Below are 26,115 nucleotides of genomic sequence, written 5' to 3'. Positions count from 1 at the left end.
ATAAGGATATGAAACTAACCTTGCCCAGTGGAGTCTATCAATGGGAGAGTCCATCTGCATGGTTACTCCCAGGTCTATGTTCCACTGTATAGTTCCCTGTAGGGAAATGGACCACCTCAAAAGTTTGGGGTTTTCACCAATCATCTGTTTAAGCCATAAGGGGAGCTTGTGGTCTGTCTGAACAATTAAGTGAGTGCCAAACAGCTTCTTCAAGGCCCAGACCACAGCAAAGGCTTCCCTCTCAATGGCTGACCAACTTTTCTCCCTGGGGTTCAACCTTCTGATGATAAAAGCTACTGGTTGATCCTGGCCCACTGCATTAAGTTGTGATAGCACAGCCCCTACCCCTATCTCAGATGCATCTGTCTAGACAATGAATGTTTTGGAGTAGTCAGGACTTTGCAGTATGGGAGCAGTGCACATAACCTCCTTTAGGTCATCAAATGCCTTTTGACAGCTAACTGTCCACTGAACTTTCTTGGGCATTCTTTTTGATGTCAGATTATTCAGGGGAGTCACTCACAATGGACCCATATCGCTTTACAGATCTTCTGGAGTACCCAGTTAGGCCCAAGAAAGCTTTACTAGACACATGGGACCCCTAACTGGATGTCCACACAGAAGCTCAAATGGGCTGTAGCCAACCCCCTTCTGAGGAGCCTCTCTATAGGCAAAAAGAAGACAGGGTAGTAAAACAACCCACATTTTAGCGTCGTGCTGGGTGAATTAGAACTAGGGTCCCCTTGGCACTTACAAATTCACGACTTGCTATTTAGCATCCAACTCTGCTCGCTCGCGGTGCTCTTGGGGAGGGAAATCACCCTGAACCCTCCAAAACTCATCTCTAGGGTCATTGTCCAACTAACTCACAATCCTATGCACACACATCAATTTACATTACATTCATAAATCAGTAATTGCACAAACAGAACGAAAAGTAGATTAAGGTTTCTCTTTCTTTGTCTTTTAATTATTTATGCCCAGTCAACACGTTTCGTCATATGGAGGTTACCCCATGTCTTCTTTAGGGCTACAAAACCATAATAATGCCAAATTACCAACAAATTGTACTCATAAGATTAAAAACATGGTGAAGACACTTTTCACCACTCTATTATCCCCAATTTGGAGGATACATCCTACTTGTGGAGCAGATAGTAATTCCTGGGTGCTGTGGAAACCCATGCACTATGTGGACTCTTGTGGCGCTTACCCTATTATGTGCTACGATCTATTGAACGTATGGTGCCCGTGATGGTCAATACCTATTAGTGTGGTGCCTGTGATCTGAATATTTTTCATCATGCTATTATGGTGTGCTCCACTGTGGCCAGCCACGACCATGTGACCCCTCCCTTTGTTGTCAGATCTTCTAACATGCCTGTCTGGCTTGTCGACTTTTTTGGTTCTTATCTCCTAAAATGTATGGAAAAGCACATGCAACAGACATCACCAAATGCACTGTAATGTGCTTTCCAAGTCCTATCTAATGTTGAGATACCCAACAGTACTGCCCTGAAACCCTCAATGGTATCACGCTCCTCTTACCTCTCCCCCAGTCCTACTTTCGACCTGGCTGGTCAAGTATTAGCGAATCCGCCTTAATATTGGCCTGTTGCTTACAATGTAGCTATATTCCTGTTAATGTAGAGCCACAGCCTTATTTTTTGCTTAGTTATAACCTCAAACAAATGTCACTGTACAAATTGTGCAGACATCGCTGTTATATCACAATGTCGCTTTTCCCTGTTAATGCAAAGCCATAATCCTTACTTATGGCTCAGTCATGCCCCCAAAATTCTAAATAAAAGCATATAAAAATATATTGTTGTAGATCTAATGTAGCACCACCGCCTACATGTCATAATCTCACACAAATGTTCCTATATCTCTAGCACGGACATTGTTGTGTTATCACAATATCGCTGTTCCCTTTGATGCAGAGCCCTCATTGTTAATCATTACTTAGTCAGGCCCCCAAACAATGCCGCTGTTGAAATAGTGCAGACAGTGTTATGGAAACTCCACCCAAATAGTGTTCATAGTATTATTCACTACTTATCACTATATTACTGTATTTATTCCGTAATCTACGTCGTTGTCCTGCCCCATATTCAAACCCCTGAATCCTCTCACATATCCTAGTCCCCCAACGAATCCTGCGGGTGTCATTATACACCTACCTTACAGCGAGTATGCATTCTCATTTCATTTCTTCCGGGACAGTGTGGAGACCTACGCACAAACGGAAGTGGAAGAGGTGTCTTCCGCCCCAGTACTTATGTTCTATGACACACCAAACACTAAAGAGCTCACCCGCATGATGATGTATCGAGACGTAGGTGTATCTCTTGTCTTGCTACTATCTCTGGGGCATATCATCAAGCTGGCGATAAAAAATGATCGCCGCTTTTGCGGAAGTTTTCGGCCGAAAAGGGCCGATAATTTTATCGCCTAATTAGCAAGGCCACGCTAACGCGTGAAACCTTGCATTTGTGTGGGGATTCCTAACGCCCAGCTTTGCATCTCTAATGAGATGCAAAGAGGGCGTTCCTGACCTGACATGACAGGAGAAATGTCGCTAAGCGACATTTCTCCTATCATCAAGCCCCACGCTATGAAGCATAGCGGCAGGAAAAGTAGCAATGACCCCTGTTATCGCTACTTTCCACACGCCTGCTTCAGGACTGACTTAGCCATGATATCCTATGGAAGGTGGATATCATGGCTACATTTTTGAGTTCCTATCAGCAAGCTAACGCCACACTATGTGAGAATATCGCTGGGTTTCCAGCGATAATCTCACGTTAGGTAGTTAGCGCTAGGATTTTTATCGCTTTTGAGATAAGCGTTGCTAATAGCACACTATCTCTGCGATAAAAATCCACGCTAGCCGGCGATAATTATCCTAGCGCTAAGTGCGCTTAGTGATAATTATCGCCAGTTGTTGCTGATATGCCCCTCTATTACTTACTCCTGTCATCCCACATCAGCTGGCACGTCGACTTGCACATCGCGTAAATCAGAATTCCACGCAGGCCTGTTCCCTTAGGTAGACCTACATCATATCTGCACTAAATCCGGCCCCTCCGAGATTTTTTATAAATTATAGCACTCACATGCCCCTCATGTATCATCAAGAATGACGCAGGCACTCATAATCTTTCCTCTCTGTCTGTTATCGGATATTTTTACTGATACGGCACCTCCCCTAGTATGCACCTCTTGATACTTATAACCGCGTCTATTTGGATTATTGGTCATTATCTTGGCCTATGCCCAATCTCTGTCTCTACCTATATCCACTTTGAAGTGATTCCCTCAGTGAGACTGTCATGATTATATTTTGAAACATAAACACTTGAGACCAATCGCATGCATATGTTTTTACTCCCAGTGCAGTTAAATTACTCATCATGCACATCCAAGTGGCACGCCAGCTACAACCAGCTGGTCCTATTCACCGCAAAAACAATCAGTGAAGGACAGAATGCAGAAAAATGTCATACATTCACCCCAGTACAGAGATCTGGGCCTAAATCCATCGGTTTTTTTTTCACCATGCCATTCCAGTTTGGACCCAGCCATATGCAAATCAGTCTTGACCCTGTGCCCAATGGGAACAGTCCAGCCCGAACTGCCAGGCCAGGTCCTCTCTGGACTGGAAAAAAGCATCCTAGGACCGGTTTTGGGGTTTCACCCCTCTTCAGCCAGGATAGCTTGATTCCAGTGGCATGGAGAGCACGGGACTCATGTCTGAGCATACCCGTCCCACTCGGGGTGACAAATGCAAAAAGAACTAGTGATGGACAGAATGGAGAACAATGTCATACATTCACCCCAGTACAGAGATCTGGGCCTAAATCCATCGTTTTTTTGCTCACCATGCCATTCCAGTTTGGGCCCAGCCATATGCAAATCAGTCTTGACCCTGTCCCCAATGGGAACAGTCCAGCCCGAACTGCCGGGCCAGGTCCTCCCTAGACTGGAAACGAGCATCCTAGGACCGGTTTCGGGGTTTCACCCCTCTTCAGCCAGGATAGCTTGATTCCAGTGGCATGGAGAGCATGGGACTCATGTCTGAGCATACCCGTCCCACTCGGGGTGACAAATGCAAAAAGAACAAGAATCCCATTAGAATTTAGTCAAACCCCCATACCTGAATAGTGAGAGTGTGGGACTTTGTCCTGGACTTGAGCAGGACACCCTGCAAGGGATCGTCAGACCACTGTCAGCTGGAGCGTTGGCATGCCGGAGCTGCAGCGTCTATTGTCAGTGTGTCAGCCTTGAAGTCTTGGTTCCCTCCTGCTTTCTGATAGCAAGAGGTGCTGTATTTAGACAGTCTATGTGCAAATGTTCCCCATTGTTCAGTATGAGGATGACGTGGGGGATTAAACCTTGTGCGTCGATGGGAGAGGCGAAGTGTACCTCCCGGAGAGTGTACTCATAAATTATTCATATGTGCTAAGGATGACGTCTTAGCAATATTGATTGGGAAAAACCCACCCTCTGCATGGAACTAGGTGAAAGGTTTAGTCCATAAAAGGCTACAGTCCTTATAAGGTGTTATGTCCATACACGGCAGTCCTTCTTTGGAGTTATGTCCTTATACGGCTCGTTCATATGAAATGAAGGGGATAGTGATGATGTAGGGAAAGAGTACGATGTTCTCTAAACCAATGTCAGGGTACTGATATGAAATTAAACACCCACTCCACCTTATACTTAACAATAATAGTACACATTCAGGATACACATTTATAACGGTGTCAGTGCATAAACATTGTCAAGATGTCATTTAAAATGTTTCTAAAACGTTAAAATTACATTTAAAAACTGTTTAAAAAACAAGGAAAAATGTTCTTTGTGAAAGTATGACATTTGTAGTAAAGTTCTGCAAATCACAGTTCTAAATGAATTCGATCACACAAGTTGAACTACTGCAAGCGTACTTAGAAGGCCATGCTTTAGTATAGAAAGTGTAAATTTGAAAAGTTCTTTAGAGTAAAAAGAAGGGGAAGGAAATAAAAAAAACTGAATTTGTTCCCAGCACACGGTGAGCCAGATTCAGATTATATGTCCTGGTTGGGAGACATAACATGATGTCGTAGGGGACAAACATTGCAGTACCTTGCACAGCACATCAAGAGTGCATAGATGAAACTCATCAGTGCTGCCAACAGTTGTTGGTGAGGAAGCCGTTGCTGTATTCGATACCTCAGTGCCAAGGGTGGAGCTGAAATCCAACTCGGTCAAGGCCACCTGCGGATCCTCGAGGAATGCATGCGTTAAGATGGGAATACGCTGAGGACAGAGTCGAGCATTGGACCGCAGTGGTTCCAGCCTGGAGTCTAAGTCCGCTGGCAACTCCGTTAGAGTTGTCAGACAGATGTCTAACTCGCATTCTTCTCCCAAAAACAGGCATCGGAAAACAGGTACAATGCATTCTTCGAAGACTGGTCTGAATGACAGGAACCAAGAAGTACTTAGTTCTCGAAGGCGAGGCACACCCAGATGTTGTATAATGCGCTCACGGTAATATCTTTCCAGGAGAGCTTTTGCAATCTCGCTGGAGGATGGTCCGTCCATTGCGAAGCAGGTAAAAGACAATCAGGATTCCAGCAATAGCTAGCAGGATCAGCGGTAGATGCTTCCAAATACGGAGTGTATAAAGCTAGGAATAACTCTGAGGATGGTCTGGAAGGTGTTAAGGAATCCTGACCCTATGGTTTTAAATAGGTGTACAAAAGTGCTCGTATCTGACATATTTACGATACGAGCCACCATTTCTACGAAATGTCGGGGGCAGTTTGTATGGATTAGCTCCTGTATCTCTGTCGAGGTCCTTGCAACTTGAAGTTCAAAGGTTTCTCATGCAAAGGTCACTGGCACGGTTTGCTGTAAAAGCATGGCTTTCATTCTGCTCAAACTATTAACAGGGGCTGGCAATGGCATTGCCCTTTATCCTGCAGGTCGTGACACTGAAGTGCCCATGGCTGATATTCTGGTTGTTTCCATAAGATGATCCTGTTTACAGAAAATCAGCTTGGATCAAGATCTTAGGGCCATGGATAAAGGTGTTGGTCGCTTTGCATGGTTCCTTGGGGTGATCCAGGTTTATCATACACTTTTTGTACATCATAGTGTTGAAGTAGTCATCACCAGGGATCTTCTGATTGTCAAAAAGTTCTCTGAGGAATCTCATGGAACCAGTCTCTTTCAGAGATGCAGTCATTGGAGGTGGTGGCAGACAATGCCAGAGGCAGGAAGTGCAACAAGAGTAATATCCTCAAGGGCCATCTTGATCGTCAGGTGACTGGATCTATAATTTTAGAGAAAGAGAAAGCATATTAAGTAGCTGCTGTAAAGAGGATAATTATTAATGATCATTTAGTCACGTGGTTTGAAAACAGACAAAAAAACTGGACAATGACCAACAAAAAAAGTCCTTACAAAAATAAATGTAACTAGCCCTCCGTTGCAGCAACTGAGCAAGTTTATTGCTTGATCCCTACCCACCACGAGTTTTACCTCTCTAAAACAATATTCTTTGCAAAAGGTTGTTTTAAACAGTACATATTACTCACAGTTTTATGCCCAGTAGGTATATTTCTCTTTAGAAGAGTAACTTGTTATTTGCCTTGCTCACTCTTTACTCTTTGTGTTTCCTTTAGCTACTTTCTCTCTTCTGCATTGTTGTACTCTGACATGTGCTTCCAGTCTGTGTTACTTTCCCCTCTCTTCCAATTCACTCTCCTCAGCTTCACTGCCTCAGCTCCTTACATTAGGGCATAGTCATGAAAGATAGTATCATCACAAAGGCCTGATTTAGAGTTTGGTGGGTGTGCTACTCCATCACATTTGTGAAGGCGGGATATCCCGTCCAACTTATTATAAGTGTATTATATCCTATAGCAATTGTAATAAGGCAGGCTGGATATAGGTCACATTGTGATGAAGTAACTCATCTGCCAAACTCTAAATCAAGCTCTAAGTCAAAAAAGTGTGCTAATACAGATGAGGAAACTGACATTAAAGGGCAGTCAAGGTTGATGTGGTATCAGTGGAGGCTACAAGGGGTGGCTACTCTGCTATGGCGGAGGAGCGTCGACCCACTAAAAAATAAAATAACAAACCCATTATTTATCCTTTTATTTTTCTTTCCCTATTGCCAGCCAACGTTAGAGCGGGGGAGTGAAATGCACTTGTAAGTGAGCATGCACGTTTGGCCGGCAGTCTTAGGCTGGCCAACAGATGTGCGCACTTAGGTTTCTCCAACCCAGCTGTGTTGTACCGCCGGGTTGGAGAAAAGCAACAGGCTCCCTGTGCCTGAGGGAGCATTAAACCAAAGTGCCCAGGCCAGTCCAGGTGCTGCTCTAATACTAGGCATAGCATAAAATTAGCATCTAGATTGGACGGAGAGCCTGCGCAGTGAACCCCACCCACTTCCGGGATGAGAGGAGCAAGAAGGTGATCCAGCGGTTTACCAATAACAGATACTCTACTACCATATACTCACCTGGGCCCATCAAACACACAATTGAGTAAAACCTCTGGGTGGCGAGTTTATGAGTTTCCCAACTGTTTAGGATTAGTTTAAATACTTTTATTTTCGTAAACTAATTCTTCACAGATGAAAAAGTTCTTACCTCTGGTCAATGGACCATTAGTTGAACTAGTTGATGGTGAAAATGACATAAAGCTAACTTACTCATACTTTAAATTAAAATAATCATAGACTCCTTTAGCGTTTTACATTTTTATCTAAATCTTTGAGCATGTGAACCACTTCGAAGGTACAATATATTCGCCTTTCACTCATTGGAGAGAAAACTCAATCAATTATACATCATATATTCATCACAAATTCAAACAATGATCAATGCATAGAAAAGGAGAGGACAGAGAGAGAAGATCATTCAAATAACGAGAAAATGTTTTACCAAGAATGGTGTGAAAACCAGCACCCTGGCCAAAGGGCAGGTCAGGGTCCCCTGAGATAGATTCAGGAAAAAAGTCTTTAAGGACAGGAATCAGGACAGGATATTTATCTTTCTAACACAGACGATTGCGCTGCACCCATCTCTGACACTCTCTTCGTCCTCGAGATTTTTCCGCGAGTCTTCTTCTAACCCAATTAAATTAGGAAAGTAAGTTCTGCTTCAGATTCTGCTTTTGATTCTTCATCAGCATCTCACAGCATCCCTCTCAGCATCAGTATCACCCGCTACACCAACAGCATCTCCGCTCAGCAGCATTCAGCGAATCTTCTCGTGTTCTAACTAACTAAAACTGCCTTAGTTATACCTTTCGTTCGGATTGTTCCACCCATTAATGTTTCAATATCGTAAAAATACAAACTGTGATTGGTCAGGCAAGGGGAGGATGATCATCACACCATGCTTACATAGCAATTTTCAGTTAGCCCATCCCCTCAATTCTTTATTCAATCTTTATTTTCCCACCTGCATTCACATTTAATCAGCAACAAATGTTTTAAATTGAACATGTGCGCTCATTCATTAATGTTCTTCACTGCCGGTTCTTAGGCTCCAGCACACTGCAACCTTGTTCTCCTCTCGACCCATCTGTCATTCTTCCGTTTGTTTTTCAATTGCCATTCTCAAAACCCACGTGACTCAGCTAGCTTCAGACATTCACAAGATTCCCAAGGAGCACTAATGATAAAGTCAAAAGACAGATGTTATTTTCAAGAATAAAGTGGTTTCGCTGTATACCACCCACCTCTACTCTATTCCTTTTTATTAAATAATACTTTTTCCCGCATTAGCGTTAGTATAATAGCATGCTTTCTTTCCAGTGAAGCAGATGCCATGCACGCGAGCCCTCAAGCTGCCATATTAGTGCCTCCTGCTCATGCGCAAAAATTTCCCTCCAAGCGTTACAACGTCATGCTACGTAGATGCAGTTGACGCATGCAGAGTAACGATTTCCCAGTTTAGAGCATTTTAGTCCTTCGTTCATTCTGTTAACATTAGCAAACACATAGGCAAGCTTCGCTAACCCTTGGGTTTATGTGGTGTGCATTAGTATTACACAAAACAAACTTAATAACTGGTTAGTAAATTAAAGGAGCAGATTGCGTACGAGCAAGTCTCTTTTCTACGAGTCCTTGCTCCATCAGAGGCAGCTGGCAGCCGGAATACAATCTGATTGTAAATAATTGTATTGAATTACTTCATCTTCCCCCAACTTTACACAAGCACTTTTTTCAAGCAACTGTTATGCACTTTCTCTGGAGTGACCAATGTATATAAAAAGTATATCATATTCATATGTTAAAAGGCCATTACAATTTTTTAATACATTTTCGACTGGACTTGGTTTTTTTGTGTTGTGGTTTGATTGGGTACACTCATTCTCATGCTGATTAATGCGTTATCCCCCAGATTTCAAATTGGGGTGGTTCTACTAACTTTTATGGAGTTCAGATTTGTCAATAATATTGCCATATCTGCATACCTTCCATTGAGACTATTTTTGTCTGTATCATGCTTTGCCACCAGCCGCACACACTCCCAGATGCACATTTGGAAGGGAAATACATGGAAGAAACATGCATTCCTCCTAAAACACAGACAGCCAAAAGAATAGAAGAACCTCTTCCTTACAGCTGACAAACGCACCCCATAGGCAGGAATGTGCACTAGTCAATAACAGCCAGTCAGTAAGAGAATGGCATGGATGTAGAACCTTTTGTCAGTGATGAAGTATTTAACAGTGCCATGGAGAGTTCTCACAAAATATTGGTGAGAGTCAGGTAACCCATGGATAGAGGAAACCACAGCTCAGGATGGAACCCTGAGAGCCAATGGCATATGGAAGCCTCCACTGTTCTTGAAACTCCTGGACATCCACACACAGTGGTTGACAAGGGCCTTCACCTCACTACCAATGTGCTCAACTGGTAAGACCCACTACTAGATAGGAAGGCTGGGGTGAATGCCGCTTCACTAGTCCGCGCTGATCAGCTCATATGTGCAGTGACAATGAGCACCAGAAAAGGCTGATGAAATCAAGCAAATACCAGACTTAGTAAACAATATATTGGAATTGGATTCATATACCAGATAGGTGTGATCATTAGTGGGGGCAATGCAGCTTCAGGTGAATGATTGGCGAGATAGATCAGTTGGCGGAGATTAGGTAATGTCAGGTTACAGGGATAAGGTTTTAAAGAGGGGAAGTTGTGATCAATGAAATGAGGTATCAGCCAATTGCAGAATTACAATAAGAAGGATTAAGGCAGCCAGGCATCAGACTGAGAGGTGGACATAGAAATGGATGGTATGCATAGCATGAAAGGTAAGAAGAGGGGAAAGAAAGTAGGTCAATGTTCTTTTTTCTTGCGGGGTTTTAGGAGTGTCGTGGGAAAGGCTTTCTGGAATGCCAAGCAACTGGAGAATGTAAATTGGAGGTAGAAAGAAACAACATTGTACATTGTGCTTCATATCTAGGGCAGACAGCTTAAACATGTGATTCCGAGTGAACCCACCATTTAAATATAAAGAGCCCTACTCTGTTGTGTGCAAAGTCAGGGACAGCTCTTTTAAACATAGTCTGGAGTATTCCAACTATTGGTACAGGGTTTGTATGCTGCACAAAGAGACTTTGCACAGAAATAAAGAAAGGTCCTATTTAAATCTCTGCCCTGACTATGTTGTAAATTAAATGTTTTTCATCTAGTCACTAAATACGTTATTTGGCTCTGGCTGAGATTATATGTACAGTCAGATTAATACCCTGTTTCGTTACCTAATCCCATCCAAGGGAATCCTGTGCATGTTTGCATATGTAGCTAATGTAGTATATCCATTACATGTATACTTGGAGCAGATTAATGGAGGCCTGTAGATTCTATTTTGGTGTTTCAGGACGCAGGAGGGAGGAGACCTGGACAGTGAAGTGAGGACAAAGGAGACAAGGCTCCTATAAGCAATTTGATTAGGGGCTTCATGTTGCACTGCCACCTAGAAGATGGTGGGGGTAAATGGGGTTGTAATCTGTTGTTCAGAGTGAGAAGGGTCTTTTAGGTAAAAACCACCTTTTTGTCTCTTTCCTGACCACCTTCTTTGTGTCTGTTCACAGCCAGGTGCAGATAGTTCAAGCATCTTTGTGCCTCTGCTGTGCGTGCTCCAGACTGGAAACTATCCATCACCTCACTCAAAGGCTGCCTTCAGAACTGCATAGAGAGGTACTTGAAAGAAAGCTACACTGAACCTGTTCTCCTCCATACTGCATGAGAAATGAACCCCAGGTTTGCATGTTTTAAGCACAGCGTGCCTGTTCTACTGACAAGAGAATCGCTCAATGCATTGCCTGACATTACCGCAGAAACCCAAGCCAAGTGCCAAGTAAAAATGCCATGACCTTCATTGTGCTTGGCTTGCTGGAGACAAATAGTGTCAAGGGCACCAGGATAGTTAACCGTCTAGCCGAGACCATTTATTATTTATTTTCAACACTTGTAAAGTGCACTATCACCTAGCAGGTATCCTGGTGCTAACATATGTGTACACATCCTGACTAATGCTACGGGGTATATGCAGTGTTTTTGCATTAGTAAAGGCAGAAACAGGTGTAGGGATGCAGTGGAATATAAAAATGCCACATAAGAAAAGCGCATGCCAAAAAACACAAAAAGGGAAGACTTCATTCTAGAATGGGCACCTATAGAAAGCACACTGATTAAAGCACAGATTAAATACAGACGGTCTAGACGTGGTCCCAAATATCTCTCACAGTCAAGATGATACGTTGGTCAGCATTAGGTGGGTAAGCTAATGGCATGGCACGGGTGCAGTGGGCCCCTAATGCTACAAATAATTTGTGCTCCTTGACTATTTGGAATGGTGCACCACTGAGCTTCTTTTCCAAAGTACAATAGTACAGAATATAGGGACAAGCATTCCTTTTAGGTTTCTCCTTTACTAGAAAAGATCACATTTTTTGCATCAACGCACATACTCCAGCCAATGCGTTTCCTTACAGCAATATCACAATTTGCGATGTTCAGTAGAGTAGCATTTAGGGAAACGCAAATTGCGATGCTCTAAATGCATGCACAAAATAGGAAATTGCACACAGCTAAATTGTGAATTTCAGCGTTTGCGTTTACAATTTAACTTGATACATCTGGCCCTTAATTTCTAAATGTAGGTTTGGTGTGTTTGGGTTAGATACAGATAAAAGCTGTACGTACTAGGGCATTTGTTTTGGAATTCACTTTTTTGTCTTTCTCTGAACAGGTGCATACCGATTGAACACCATACGGCAAACTCAATGAGGGTTTGCCAAATATCTATGGTTGATTGTTAATGTGAACTACGCAACAGGTGAATCCATAGCAATTTATACGGCAGTAGGTGGGAAAACGAAGCTTGTATGATGTCATCAACGATGTAATCAGTGATGTCATCAATGATGTAATTTGAGATGTCATAAATGATGCCATAGTACATGTCATGAGTGATGTCATATGTGAGGTCATAAGCAGTGTATGGCAGGGGCGCAAGTTATACCTAGTTTTGCTAACTATAACAGGTGAATTTCTGTGTTTATCTTTTAGTTCAAAATATTAGCACTGTCACTGAGAAATTCACCTAACTATACCATCACTTTAACCTTTGTGTGTTTCAGTAAGTTTCTAAGGTTTTAAAAAAAGTTGAAAGCACATATATTTACTGCACCTAACTTTAACTATACTATTACTATAACCTTTGTTTGTTGGTGAATTTAAAGGTTTAAAAAATAAAATACAAATATGTCTAATAATACATAGAACGTAACTACTCCAACAATGTTTGCACTCAGAATGTACAACTTTTTGTACCTCATATGCACAGTAATATTCCCAGCACAGTTTTCATACTCTTTTTATGTATCTTAATATAAACTTGATATGTATATTTCAAAAAGACACTGATCAGTTTTTCCAGGACTGTAAACTATGTTTTCACTATGTACATCCATTTTTAAGGTGTGTGATTACTCTTGTGGGAGGCTCGGACATGGCATGCAGGAGACTGGCGGGATCATAGAGTTATACATTTTGTTCTAATCTATTGTACAGAGATCTTTTTCATGTGGTCAGTTATCATTGAATGATAATCTTTAATAATAAAGTAGTACAGTAAGTATATTGCATTAATTTGTCAGTTTACATACTTATGGCTCTCACAAAACTATCAGGGGAGTCGAACACACAAGCCGCTTGTGAGATCGTATATTTGGAATTAAATTCATAAGTGTATTTTTGCTATTTTGAAGACATGAGAAGTGTTGCTTAAAGTAGAAAACCAGTTGGTGTATTGTTGCATTTGAGATATTAAGAAAATTCTCTGTTTATACTATCTCACTGGCCTCTTGCAAGGAACTTCTGAGGTGCACAGGAGAGGAAATTGATTGATTCATATGGATGACTTTATTTAGCATAGAAAGATTCCTTCCTTTTTGCCTAATTTACCTATTGGGTTTTGCTGTGGTAGATCGTTTTGGCTAGCTCTGTGACATTGCTGATTTTCTGTCACAAGAATGTCATCCTCAGATTCAAATGAGAACCCCACTGCTGTTCCGGCAGCTCAGCTACCTCAGAAACACAAGGAGTCATTGGAATGGTAATTTTTATAAATGGGGCCAGGTGGGAAAAAAGGATCTGAGAAATATGTGATTTGTAAAATATGCAAAAATGAGTTCAGTGGGGTAGCCGGAAAAAGCAAAACAGCATGAGTACCTCTAGGATGTGGCAACATTAGAGGGCTACGCACCCTCAACGCCCAGCTCGAACTTAGTTAGCCCGCGCTGCAGCACTTGATAACTCGTCAGAGGTGTTGAAATGTTTTCAACTTGGTGACACTGTGTCTGCTTAGGTACTCACCGCTAAAGCAGACAAAAACTTTGCTTATCAGAACAATCCCTTTATTGCTGCTTATGCAAGCAGATAATGTTTTCTTCTGAGACAAGCCGGGTTGCACCGGACAGGCTTGTCCAGGATCCTAAACACCCATCTAGGCAGTAGTTTAAAAAAAAAAAAATCACAGTTTTTTCTCTTCTATGTTTCTGAAGAACTTGTTTGATTTACTCCCAATTTCTTTTTTGTTGTTCCCTTTTTAAACAAAATATGATTTTTTTTTAAATGTGAAAAACACAAAAATGCAGTTGATAAAAACTGATAATTAAAAAAGCTCTTTTCAGAGCTACCACTTTACTTTCATTATGTATGTTCTTTGTACTGTTACCCTTTTTTTCATACTTGATAACTTTTGCGAGACACTCATGACAGCCATGAGGCTCTCATGCATAGCGTGGATGACTCTAGTGGGCCTCTCGTGAAAGCGTACCTTTAGAATGGAATTAGCATTTTCATTGAACATATCCTTCTGTAATAGATATAACTTATATGCATCCGATATTGGCTACCCCCTTTTTTATATGATCCAACGAGACTCTGTGAGATCATAAAAATTATTTAGAGGAATAATTTACATTTTTATTCATTACAATACTTTCTTCTTACAATCCCCACTATTAGAGCCTGGCCTCTCCACTGAGACCTTGTATGAAGATAACTAGTGTGTAGAGTAGGGTGAAAACAGACAGTGCCTCTCCATTCACACCTTTCCCAGACTCAGTAAAATGAATAGTAGGGTGGGGATGGAACTCACCTCACGAGTAAGACCTCACTATTCCATACCAAGTATATCAAGTACTAGCCTCCCCACTGACACCTCTCCCAGGGCAATAGCCATATTTATTAGTGTGTGGTAAAGGATGTACCTGTCCACTCACAGCTCTCCCCAGCATCATAGATATATATACAGTAGTATATAGGGAATCCTTGTCTTATGCACTACACCTATCTTCAGGACTACTTGGATGTACATTACAGTGCAGTGAACCAGTGGCATCTGACCTCACACCTCTCCTTAGATCAACAGCATTGTGTAGTGATGTCTCAGAAGGAACTCATCTCTCTGCTAATACATCTTACCAGAGTAAGAAGTGTCTCTAGTAGGGTTTGAGAAAAATGAATCTCTCAACTCATACCTCTTCTCATGCTGACAGGTATGCATATTATACTGTGGGAAGAAACAGCTGTGTTTCCTGACACAATTCTCTTGCATGATAACTCTGGTTAGTATTGTGTGTCGAGAGACTTGCCTCTGTCCTGTGATGTGTCTCTTTGATAATGCTTATGCAAATTAAGGTGTAAAAAGTGGCTTACCTCTATGGTCACATCTCTTCCCAGTATAACAGTAGCACAAGTCAAGTATTGAGTGAAGTTACCATTCTATACTCAAAAGTATGACTTACAAAACATCTTTAGAGACTTTGATATGAAAACACACTGTCCTCTCAAGTGAGACATCTCCCCAGAATAACATGTGCAAAGTAGGCTGTGGGTAAAAACCTTTCTCCCTGCACATACTTCTCCTCATATTGATGAATGTCCACAGAAGAGCATACAATTGAGTATCCGCTCTATTCAGAACTGTGTCTTAGATAACTAGTGTCCATATCATTGTGGAGATATACTTACCTGTGAATCAAACACCTACCAAAGGCAACATCCATACATAGTGTATGCACAGCCGCTGATAGCAATGTGTTTTAAAGTATGCACATGTACTTACCTCTGTGCGAAGATGCCTCTCTTGAATTACAGTTACCAACAGCATTCAGCACCTCACTGTTGCATGACAAGTCATCATATCTGCATGGAAAAATAATTGGCTCCTCCATTACCAACTCTCTATAGGACAAAAGATGTGCATAGTACCATTCACATCCATATACATGTAATGGCATATTCTCAGTCACTTAATATGGTTGTGAGAGGCTGGCTCAGTATATGATGTGCCTTTATGTAAGTGGACACCTTTCACTGATCCAGACAACCCTTATGGTGATTTTAATTGTCATAGACAACCTTAGAAAGCTCTCTAAGTGGTAGCTGGGGAGAGCAGCCTTCAGGCTTAGTCCAGAAGGGGTGTAAAGCAGCTAGTTTTTACCGGAATACAATCTTTTAGGAATAGATTAAATGAAAAAGTTCAAGTTCACGAAAACTTTATTTCGGACAAAGTACATCATAGAGCAAACAAATACATAAAAAGCAATAGTAATTGTACATACAATTTCAGATTAAAAATACATTAAGTTTTGGGATGTATGATTTGGACAAAAGATAGCAAAGTTGGAATAGAAAGTGCATGGTGCAATAAATACTTAAATTAACTAAAAACAGGGCCTCGATAAAAAAAGGAAACATAAGTTCCTATATATAAAACTATACATGAACAAATAACGGGAAATATATTTACACATTTGCTACCAGGCAATCAATTCATCATTATGAGATCTCAAATGGGCCCTTCTAGTGCACCACATAGAAAACAAAAAACCAGCCACCGAGTATACAATTGGAATTCCCGAGTCGGATTTCAGTATCCTAAAAGCTTCGAAGCAGGACCTGCTGCCAAGATTCCTGCAGATTTGAGCCAAGCAGCGACTCCTTGCCTTCTGGTAGCCAGAGCAACAGAAGAAGACATGAGGCTCTGTTTCCTCGGAGTGGTCACAAACCGGGCATTGGGTCATATTTTGATTCCTCCACTTAGATGTAAAACAGCGAAGTGGAAGTACCCCATATCTAAATTGTAGATAGAGCTTCCTAGCCGCTGGTGGAGTGATGAGATCTATTGCCGGTTCAAAACAAGAAAAATCTTTTATTTCTAAGAAAGCAGTAGTGCATTTCCAAATCCCAGAAGAAGTATTAAGTTGGGTTAGACAGTAGTCTCTATAGCATGCCTTCATATGACCCTTAGATATTAGCGGACAAGCTGACTCAGGGTCAAGCCAACAATCTCCTAGGCCCATGCTAGATAAAAGAAGTTTTATATGGTCAAACCACGGAATTTTTACAGCGCCCCGCGTCCTCAATACCTCTGAGAGCTCCTCCCTATATGCTATAAGCTCAGGGGAGGTCCAGAGACGACGCCAATACATTATGGGCTTGAGGCCCGCTACTTCAGCTGTTGGTGTTATACCTGTATCCAAATGTAGCGGGACCAGAGGGGTACTATGAGGTAGTCTAAATAACTGTCTTAAATATTGATTCTCCACCTGCGATAGTTTGGTCAAATTTTGGTGGCCCCATAACTCTGCGCCGTATAAAGCCCCACCTCTTGCTTGAGCCCTATAAATTTCAATTGCTGGACTAACAATGCTTTTACTAGACTTGTTAAGAACCTTCATGATGCCTCCTGAAGATTGTGCTAGTCTTAGCGTAGATTTTGTAATATGTGCCCCCCATTCCATAGACTCGGTAATTGTGAAACCCAAATACACAAAAGATGACACTCTTTCAAGAGGTTTACCATTTAAAAATGGGTTAGGGCATGAGCTTTTTGGACAATTGAATGCCATAAATTTAGTTTTTTGAAGGTTTATTTCTAAACCTCTATCCCTGCAAAACTCCTCAAATTTGTCCAGAACCCTTTGTATCCCCATAGGTGATTTGGCAACCAAAAGGGTGTCGTCGGCAAACATCATAGCCGAGATTCTACGAGAAGCTAGCTTGGGGGCATCCAGGTCTTTTGCTGATGACAGGGCATCAATCAGGCCATTGATGTAAAGGCTAAATAAGGTTGGCGCCAGCACACAACCCTGTCGGACACCACGATTAATTGGTATAGGGGCGGTAAGATTACCATCCTTCCCAAACCTTATTTGGGCATAGTTGCATTCATGCAAGCGTTTAAAAATGAAAAAGAACAAGACAATGTATTTATAAACATATGTATTTATTATAAGACACTCACTAACACATACAGATATCGCTTACCCGGAGATATACACAATGCACACAATACTTTGCAATAGAAATACGTAAGTAGCACAGAATACACAGTGGTCCCGAGGGGGAGACCAAATCATAAACTAGAATTGTTATTGTTAAATGGGATTTCTAAAGCACATTATTACCGACGGGTCTCAAAGTGCTGCAAGAGAGAGCCAATCCTGGGCACATTTACAGGAGTGTGCCTTGAAAACTTGGCTTAGGTGGTGCCCCAGGCTTCAACAAAAAGTAGTGTTTTTAGTTTCTTCCTGAAGGGGAGGATGACAGATTATTTACGAAGGCTAGCGGGTAGCTTGTTCCAGAGTTGGGGGATCAACGAGGAACAGGCCCTGCCCCCTTTAGAAGAGGTATAAAAAGGGGCAGGCCAGCAGGCCAGCATCCAAGGAGCGGAGGGACTGTCCTAGCACATAGCTTACCAGTCGGTCCCTGATGAAAGCTGGGGCCTGGCCGTGGATAGCTTTATGGGCCATGCAAAGCCCTTTGAACATGGTTCTTTGACGAATCAGGAGCCAGTGCAACTACTGCAGTAGGGGGTGGCGTGTGCCCACCTTGGGAGTCTGAAAATCAGTCTGGCAGCATCATTCATGACTACCTGGAGTTTGGTTTGCAGCTTTTCTCCGGGAGGCCAATTTACCAGGCGTGACACAATCATTGCTGACACTACCATCCGGAGTGCCGTAAAAGAAAGGAGGGGGGCGAGTCATCGTAGCTGTCTTAACAGGCCCAAACATGTTCCCACCACGGAAGATGCTTGGTGAGCCATGGAGAGCTTGGCATCAATTTTTATGCCAAGGCTCTTTACCACTTGGGCTGGTTTGGGGATAGTGCCGAGCTCTTGTGACCAAAAGAGGTCGCACCAAGGATTGGTGTCCGTGGTGATTGTCAGGACCTCAGGTTTATCAGGGTTAATTTTAAGGGAGTTGGCAGTCATCCAGTTGACCATGTACTTCAGGATATTCTGCACCCGTCCATGGGCTGCGGGGAAGTTGTCAATCTGGATGATAATTTGGGTGTCATCTGCATAATTAAAATCTTGGCACTCCATGAGGCTCAGTGCAGCTACCAGAGGCTGAAGATAGGCATTGAAGAGGAGGGGGGACAACGCCGAGCCCTGGGGGACCCCACATGAGAGCTCGCCGGTGTTGGACATCTGATCAGCTAGTTGGACCTGTTGGGATTAGTCTGACAGGAAAGACGAGGGCCACTGGAAAGCCGTCCCCTGGATGCCCAGCTCCGAGATTCATGACAAGAGTTGGCTATGATTGACCGCGTCGAATGCCGCAGACAGGTCCAATAGGACCAGGGCGCAAGGCTTCCTGTTGTCGGCCATGGTCCTAAATTCATCTGTCACTGCCAGCATTACCAATTCTGTACTAAGATGGGCCCTAAAACCTGCCTGTTTTACTTGGAGTAGCTGATTTACCTCGATGTGGTGTGATAGGGTTTGAAGCACATGCTGTTCCAGCACCTTTGCCAGAATAGCGAGCTGGGCCTAAAGTTTTTAAGGTTCTTTGAATCAGTCCCAGGTTTTTTCAGCAGGGGAATGACTCTCGCCTCCTTAAAGTTGGTCGGGACCTGGCCAGTTTCAAGTGACCGATTTAGCAGCGTAAGAAACTTGCTCTCTACCCCCGGGAGTGCCATCCGAAACACCCTGTGGGGACAGGGATCCACTGGTGACCCTGATTTGACCCGGCCCATTAACTGATTCAGAGAATCGTGATTTAGCTTTGGGAAGACGGTGAGGGGTTTGTCATATGCAAGTGGTATGTGGTCCACCGCCGAGGGGCTGTGTACAACGGGGGTGCGGTAAATTTCCATCAGCCTCATTAAACTAGGGGGCCCCTTTACCTATATTCCTCACTCTTTCCCTATGTGCGGGAGCGACTTAATCAATGGCATTGCTCAGCCTAAGTGAGAGGGACTCACTTTCCTAGTCAAGGTTGCCCTGTGCAAGCCTCATTGAGGCTGAATTACGCAGGGTCCCGACAATGTCATGTTCTTTTATTTTTCCCTTTCCACACAGCACTTTCCAATCGGGGAGGGTTGGACACTATAGTGGTATGCGAACCACGACTCGAGTCAAGGATATACTCAGAGGAGGTAGAAGTGCAGGGGACCCAAGAAACCATCCAAGGTGAGTATCTAGGAGCCCCATGCCACGGAGGTTGTGTGCAGTGTAGAAACACAACCACGTTCTCTGTACAAATCAATGTGTAAGTTACGGTTTCAATTTTAAAGAAAGAGGACCCTTCCCAGTGGACCCTGAAGAAACCCATAGAAGACAAGAGGTTGGAGAGCCACTCCACCTGTGGATACCCTTAGAACCAGGTAAACTGCACCAGGGAAGCCGGGTGCATAAGAGTGAAGTGACATCAGAAACCGTCATTAAACTCAAAGGAAGACTTCAGAAAAATGCTGCTGCTGGAGAAGGTGAAAGTGTCTGGTGGAACCCAAAGGTGTATTCAAGATATGAAGAACCTGCAAAAAGAGGGGTCAGAGTCTATGCCACTCAGGAGTGACCAGGAAGGAAGGAAGACGAATGCCCACCAATATCGGGTGTTGCAGGAGAGCTGACACTGACCATGGATCTGCAGCTGTGTGGACCAGGCGATGCTGTGGAAAACCAGGGACCATACACGAGCTGTCCCACATCGGATGTCGAGAGTTGAGGGGTCGGTGTCTGGCAGGAGCACCATCAAGCCTTGGTAACTGCAACCAATGTGGAAGATGAAGAAGGTGCAATGTCAGGACCAGGAGTTGCAAGAGGACTTACAAAAGAAGCAGACCCATGGTGCAAGCAATGCAGTGTGGTCAAAGATTCTGGTTACTGGAGATACTTGAGGTTGTGGCTATTAGGAGCCATAAGATCTTGATGGAAGGAAGCTAACAAGCCTTTGCAACAGCAAGTCGATGGCTCCGACAATGGATACTGGCCTCAAACTTGGTGAGAGGACAGGGCAGTCCTTGAGGGATATGAAGGACTACCAACTGTCTTATGGAGCCTTTCAGAGTCTGTGGGAACCCAAGATTAGCAAACTGGTCAGCTTAGTTGTGGTGCCTGTAGATGCAGGGAAGAGACTCCTTTACTTCAAGGGAGATTCCTTCATGTGTCTTAGATGCCCACAGGCGTAGGAAGGTTTCCTGTATGGAGCACAGGCACAGACATTGCAGCAAGCAGATGAGCAGGGCAAAGAGATCAGGACCAACAGGAGTCTTCGCGGTTGCAGCCTTGATGCCCAGAGCGTAGTCCAGAGTGCCCAGATGGTCAAAGTTGAAGTGGTATTAGAAATTTATCGAGTCCCATGGCGAATCTAGATACCCACCCTAAGGTAAGCCCTTAAGTACCCTAAGGAAAGGGTTGGAAAGATTCATGGTTCCCTCCCTGGGGAAGGGTTTGGACAGTGGGGAGGATACTCCCATGTCCTTTGGCTTGAAATGTACTATGCAAGGAGGGCACCAAATGTGTCCCTCAAGCAGACTGAGTGGTGCTGGCAAGCCTTACCACCGGGCCCCAATACACTAAACCCTGTCGGGGAGGTGACCACACCTCACTGTGACAGGATACCTATTGTTCTGCCTTCCCCTTCTCGGGCATGGCTTGGTAGAAGGAAGGCAGAATCATGTCTCTGGTGGGCAGCAGCCATGTTGTGCTGTCTGGGTCTACAAAAATGGTACAGGGAGCACTGAGGACCTAACGGAGGGCCTTTACAGTGCCTGGAATCATACCTCCCACACCGTTTATGGTGTGGGGTATGATTCTTTTTTTTTTATATAGCGCAAACTTGACACGAATCCAATCAGGTATGAGAGCGCTTTACAATGCACCAGTTACGTTACATGAGGACACACATTCATTTTTTGCGTCATTACCGAGACTCGAACCCAGTTCCCCAGGTCCGAGGTCGAGTGCCCTAGCCGTTAGGCCAACTCCTCTCCCCATGTTTGATACCAAACACGATAGGGTTAGTTACCGCCAGTTTCAAGTTAGTCATTGCGCAATGATGTTGTGCCCCTCTATATGTTATATGGATGGTTTACTTACAACCCGGGAGATTGGACTCCATAGACTATAGGGGTATCCTGCTCATGCAAGGGCACCCTCACACTTAGAAATGAGCACCCTGACTTCAGAATTGGAAAGGCCTGATTTAGGGGTGACTTATTGGTTCTCAGTGCAGTGACCTTAGATATAGGGAAACCTATATCTTTCGTAAGTGGTGCTAGCACCAGCTTGTACAGGCCACAATGGCAGGCCTGAAGTTACAGTTTGAGTGGTACCCCATGGGTGGCATAATGCATACTTCAGCATATGGGGGATCCCTGGGGTATCTATGCCCTGGGTACCTTAGTACCATATACTAGGGACTTATAAGGATACCTCAGTATCCAATCTGGGATGTAGCTAAATACTTCCCATATCAATGTAGGGGCGGAAGCAGAGAGACTGGGGTCCTGATTAGCAGGATCCCAGTCAGACTAGTCAGAAACAGCAGAGCAGCAGGCAAAATGTGGGGGTAACCATAAAAGCAGTTCCTATTTTCCTACACAACCCCCAAACATAAGGATATGAAACCAACCTTGCCCAGTGGAGTCTATCAATGGGAGAGTCCATCTGCATGGTTACTCCCAGGTCTATGTTCCACTGTATAGTTCCCTGTAGGGAAATGGACCACCTCAAAAGTTTGGGGTTTTCACCAATCATCTGTTTAAGCCATAAGGGGAGCTTGTGGTCTGTCTGAACAATGAAGTGAGTGCCAAACAGCTTCTTCAAGGCCCAGACCACAGCAAAGGCTTCCCTCTCAATGGCTGACCAACTTTTCTCCCTGGGGTTCAACCTTCTGATGATAAAAGCTACTGGTTGATCCTGGCCCACTGCATTAAGTTGTGATAGCACAGCCCCTACCCCTATCTCAGATGCATCTGTCTAGACAATGAATGTTTTGGAGTAGTCAGGACTTTGCAGTATGGGAGCAGTGCACATAACCTCCTTTAGGTCATCAAATGCCTTTTGACAGCTAACTGTCCACTGAACTTTCTTGGGCATTCTTTTTGATGTCAGATTATTCAGGGGAGTCACTCACAATGGACCCATATTGCTTTACAGATCTTCTGGAGTACCCAGTTAGGCCCAAGAAAGCTTTACTAGACACATGGGACCCCTAACTGGATGTCCACACAGAAGCTCAAATGGGCTGTAGCCAACCCCCTTCTGAGGAGCCTCTCTATAGGCAAAAAGAAGACAGGGTAGTAAGACAACCCACATTTTAGTGTCGTGCTGGGTGAATTAGAACTAGGGTCCCCTTGGCACTTACAAATTCACGACTTGCTATTTAGCATCCAAGTCTGCTCGCTCGCGGTGATCTTGGGGAGGGAAATCACCCTGAACCCTCCAAAACTCATCTCTAGGGTCATTGTCCAACTAACTCACAATCCTATGCACACACATCAATTTACATTACATTCATAAATCAGTAATTGCACAAACAGAACGAAAAGTAGATTAAGGTTTCTCTTTCTTTGTCTTTTAATTATTTATGCCCAGTCAACACGTTTCGTCATATGGAGGTTACCCCATGTCTTCTTTAGGGCTACAAAACCATAATAATGCCAAATTACCAACAAATTGTACTCATAAGATTAAAAACATGGTGAAGACACTTTTCACGACTCTATTATCCCCAATTTGGAGGATACATCCTACTTGTGGAGCAGATAGTAATTCCTGGGTGCTGTGGAAACCCATGCACTATGTGGACTCTTGTGGCGCTTGCCCTATTATGTGCTACGATTTATTGAACGTATGGTGCCCGTGATGGTCAATACCTATTAGTGTGTTGCCTGTGATCTGAATATTTTTCATCATGCTATTATGGTGTGCTCCACTGTGGCCAGCCACGACCATGTGACCCCTCCCTTTGTTGTCAGATCTTCTAACATGCCTGTCTGGCTTGTCGAGTTTTTTGGTTCTTATCTCCTAAGATGTATGGAAAAGCACATGCAACAGACATCACCAAATGCACTGTAATGTGCTTTCCAAGTCCTATCTAATGTTGAGATACCCAACAGTACTGCCCTGAAACCCTCAATGGTATCACGCTCCTCTTACCTCTCCGCCAGTCCTACTTTCCACCTGGCTGGTCAAGTATTAGCGAATCCGCCTTAATATTGGCCTGTTGCTTACAATGTAGCTATCTTCCTGTTAATGTAGAGCCACAGCCTTATTTTTTGCTTAGTTATAACCTCAAACAAATGTAACTGTACAAATTGTGCAGACATCGCAGTTATATCACAATGTCACTGTTCCCTGTTAATGCAAAGCCATAATCCTTACTTATGGCTCAGTCATGCCCCCAAAATTCTAAATAAAAGCATATAAAAATATATTGTTGTAGATCTAATGTAGCACCACCACCTACATTTTGCTATGTCATAATCTCACACAAATGTTCCTATATCTCTAGCACGGACATTGTTGTGTTATCACAATATCACTGTTCCCTTTGATGCAGAGCCATCATTGTTAATCATTACTTAGTCAGGCCCCCAAACAATGCCGCTGTTGAAATAGTGCAGACAGTGTTATGGAAACTCCACCCAAATAGTGTTCAGAGTATTATTCACTAATTATCACTATATTACTGTATTTATTCCGTAATCTACGTCGTTGTCCTGCCCCATATTCAAACCCCTGAATCCCCTCACATATCCTAGTCCCCCAACGAATCCCGCGGGTGTCATTATACACCTACCTTACAGCGAGTATGCATTCTCATTTCATTTCTTCCGGGACAGTGTGGAGACCTACGCACAAACGGAAGTGAAAGAGGTGTCTTCCGCCCCAGTACTTATGTTCTATGACACACCAAACACTAAAGAGCTCACCCGCATGATGATGAATCAAGACGTAGGTGTATCTCTTGTCTTGCTACTATCTCTGGGGCATATCATCAAGCTGGCGATAAAAAATGATCGCCGCTTTTGCGGAAGTTTTCGGCCGAAAAGCGGCGATAATTTTATCGCCTAATCATCAAGGCCACGATAACGCGTGAAACCTTGCATTAGTGTGGGGATTCCTAATGCCCAGCTTTGCATCTCTAATGAGATGCAAAGAGGGCGTTACTGACCTGACATGACAGGAGAAATGTCGCTAAGCGACATTTCTCCTATCATCAAGCCCCACGCTATGAAGCATAGCGGCAGGAAAAGTAGCGATAACCCCTGTTATCGCTACTTTCCACACGCCTGCTTCAGGACTGACTTAGCCATGATATCCTATGGAAGGTGGATATCATGGCTACATTTTTGAGTTCCTATCAGCAAGCTAACGCCACACTATGTGAGAATATCGCGATAATCTCACGTTAGGCAGTTAGCGCTAGGATTTTTATCGCTTTTGAGATAAGCGTTGATAATAGCACACAATCTCAGCGATAAAAATCCACGCTAGCCGGCGATAATTATCCTAGCGCTAAGTGCGCTTAGCGATAATTATCGCCAGTTGTTGCTGATATGCCCCTCTATTACTTACTCCTGTCATCCCACATCAGCTGGCACGTCGACTTGCACATCGCGTAAATCAGAATTCCACGCAGGCCTGTTCCCTTAGGTAGACCTACATCATATCTGCACTAAATCCGGCCCCTCCGAGATTTTAATAAATTATAGCACTCACATGCCCCTCATGTATCATCAAGAATGACGCAGGCACTCATAATCTTTCCTCTCTGTCTGTTATCGGATATTTTTACTGATACGGCACCTCCCCTAGTATGCACCTCTTGATACTTATAACCGCGTCTATTTGGATTATTGGTCATTATCTTGTCCTATGCCCAATCTCTGTCTCTACCTATATCCATTTTGAAGTGATTCCCTCAGTGAGACTGTCATGATTATATTTGAAACATAAACACTTGAGACCAATAGCATGCTTATGTTTTTACTCCCAGTGCAGTTAAATTACTCATCATGCACATCCAAGTGGCACACCAGCTACAACCAGCTGGTCCTATTCACCGTAAAAACAATCAGTGATGGACAGAATGCAGAACAATGTCATACATTCACCCCAGTACAGAGATCTGGGCCTAAATCCATAGTTTTTTTGCTCACCAAGCCATTCCAGTTTGGGCCCAGCCATATGCAAATCAGTCTTGACCCTGTCCCTAATGGGAACAGTCCAGCCCAAACTGCCGGGCCAGGTCCTCCCTAGACTGGAAACAAGCATCCTAGGACCGGTT

General features: G+C 43.4%; 1 protein-coding gene across 5 annotated transcripts in view; it reads right to left on the bottom strand.

Moving 5' to 3' along the window:
* LOC146813264 (uncharacterized) overlaps window positions 1-26,115 on the bottom strand; it is a 127,592-nt gene that overhangs the window by 17,676 nt on the left and 83,801 nt on the right. For 4 of the 5 annotated variants that reach the window (XR_014966966.1, XR_014966967.1, XM_085620108.1 and 1 more), the window contains exon 3: window positions 5,131-6,322. Coding sequence is in view for 3 of the 5 variants with exons in the window: in XM_085620108.1 (XP_085476234.1) it covers window positions 5,131-5,589 (459 nt within the window). In the remaining 2 variants the exon portion in view is untranslated. Of the gene's footprint in view, window positions 1-5,130; window positions 6,323-15,653; window positions 15,734-26,115 lie in introns of all 5 variants that reach the window. The other variant, XM_085620110.1, reaches the window with a different exon arrangement.

This window comes from Triturus cristatus, chromosome 7 (assembly GCF_964204655.1).
Source record: "Triturus cristatus chromosome 7, aTriCri1.1, whole genome shotgun sequence".
Classification (NCBI taxonomy): Eukaryota; Metazoa; Chordata; class Amphibia; order Caudata; family Salamandridae; genus Triturus; species Triturus cristatus.
The sequence above is the reverse complement of the archived record's forward strand: the minus strand, read 5'-3'. Positions and strand labels throughout refer to the sequence as shown.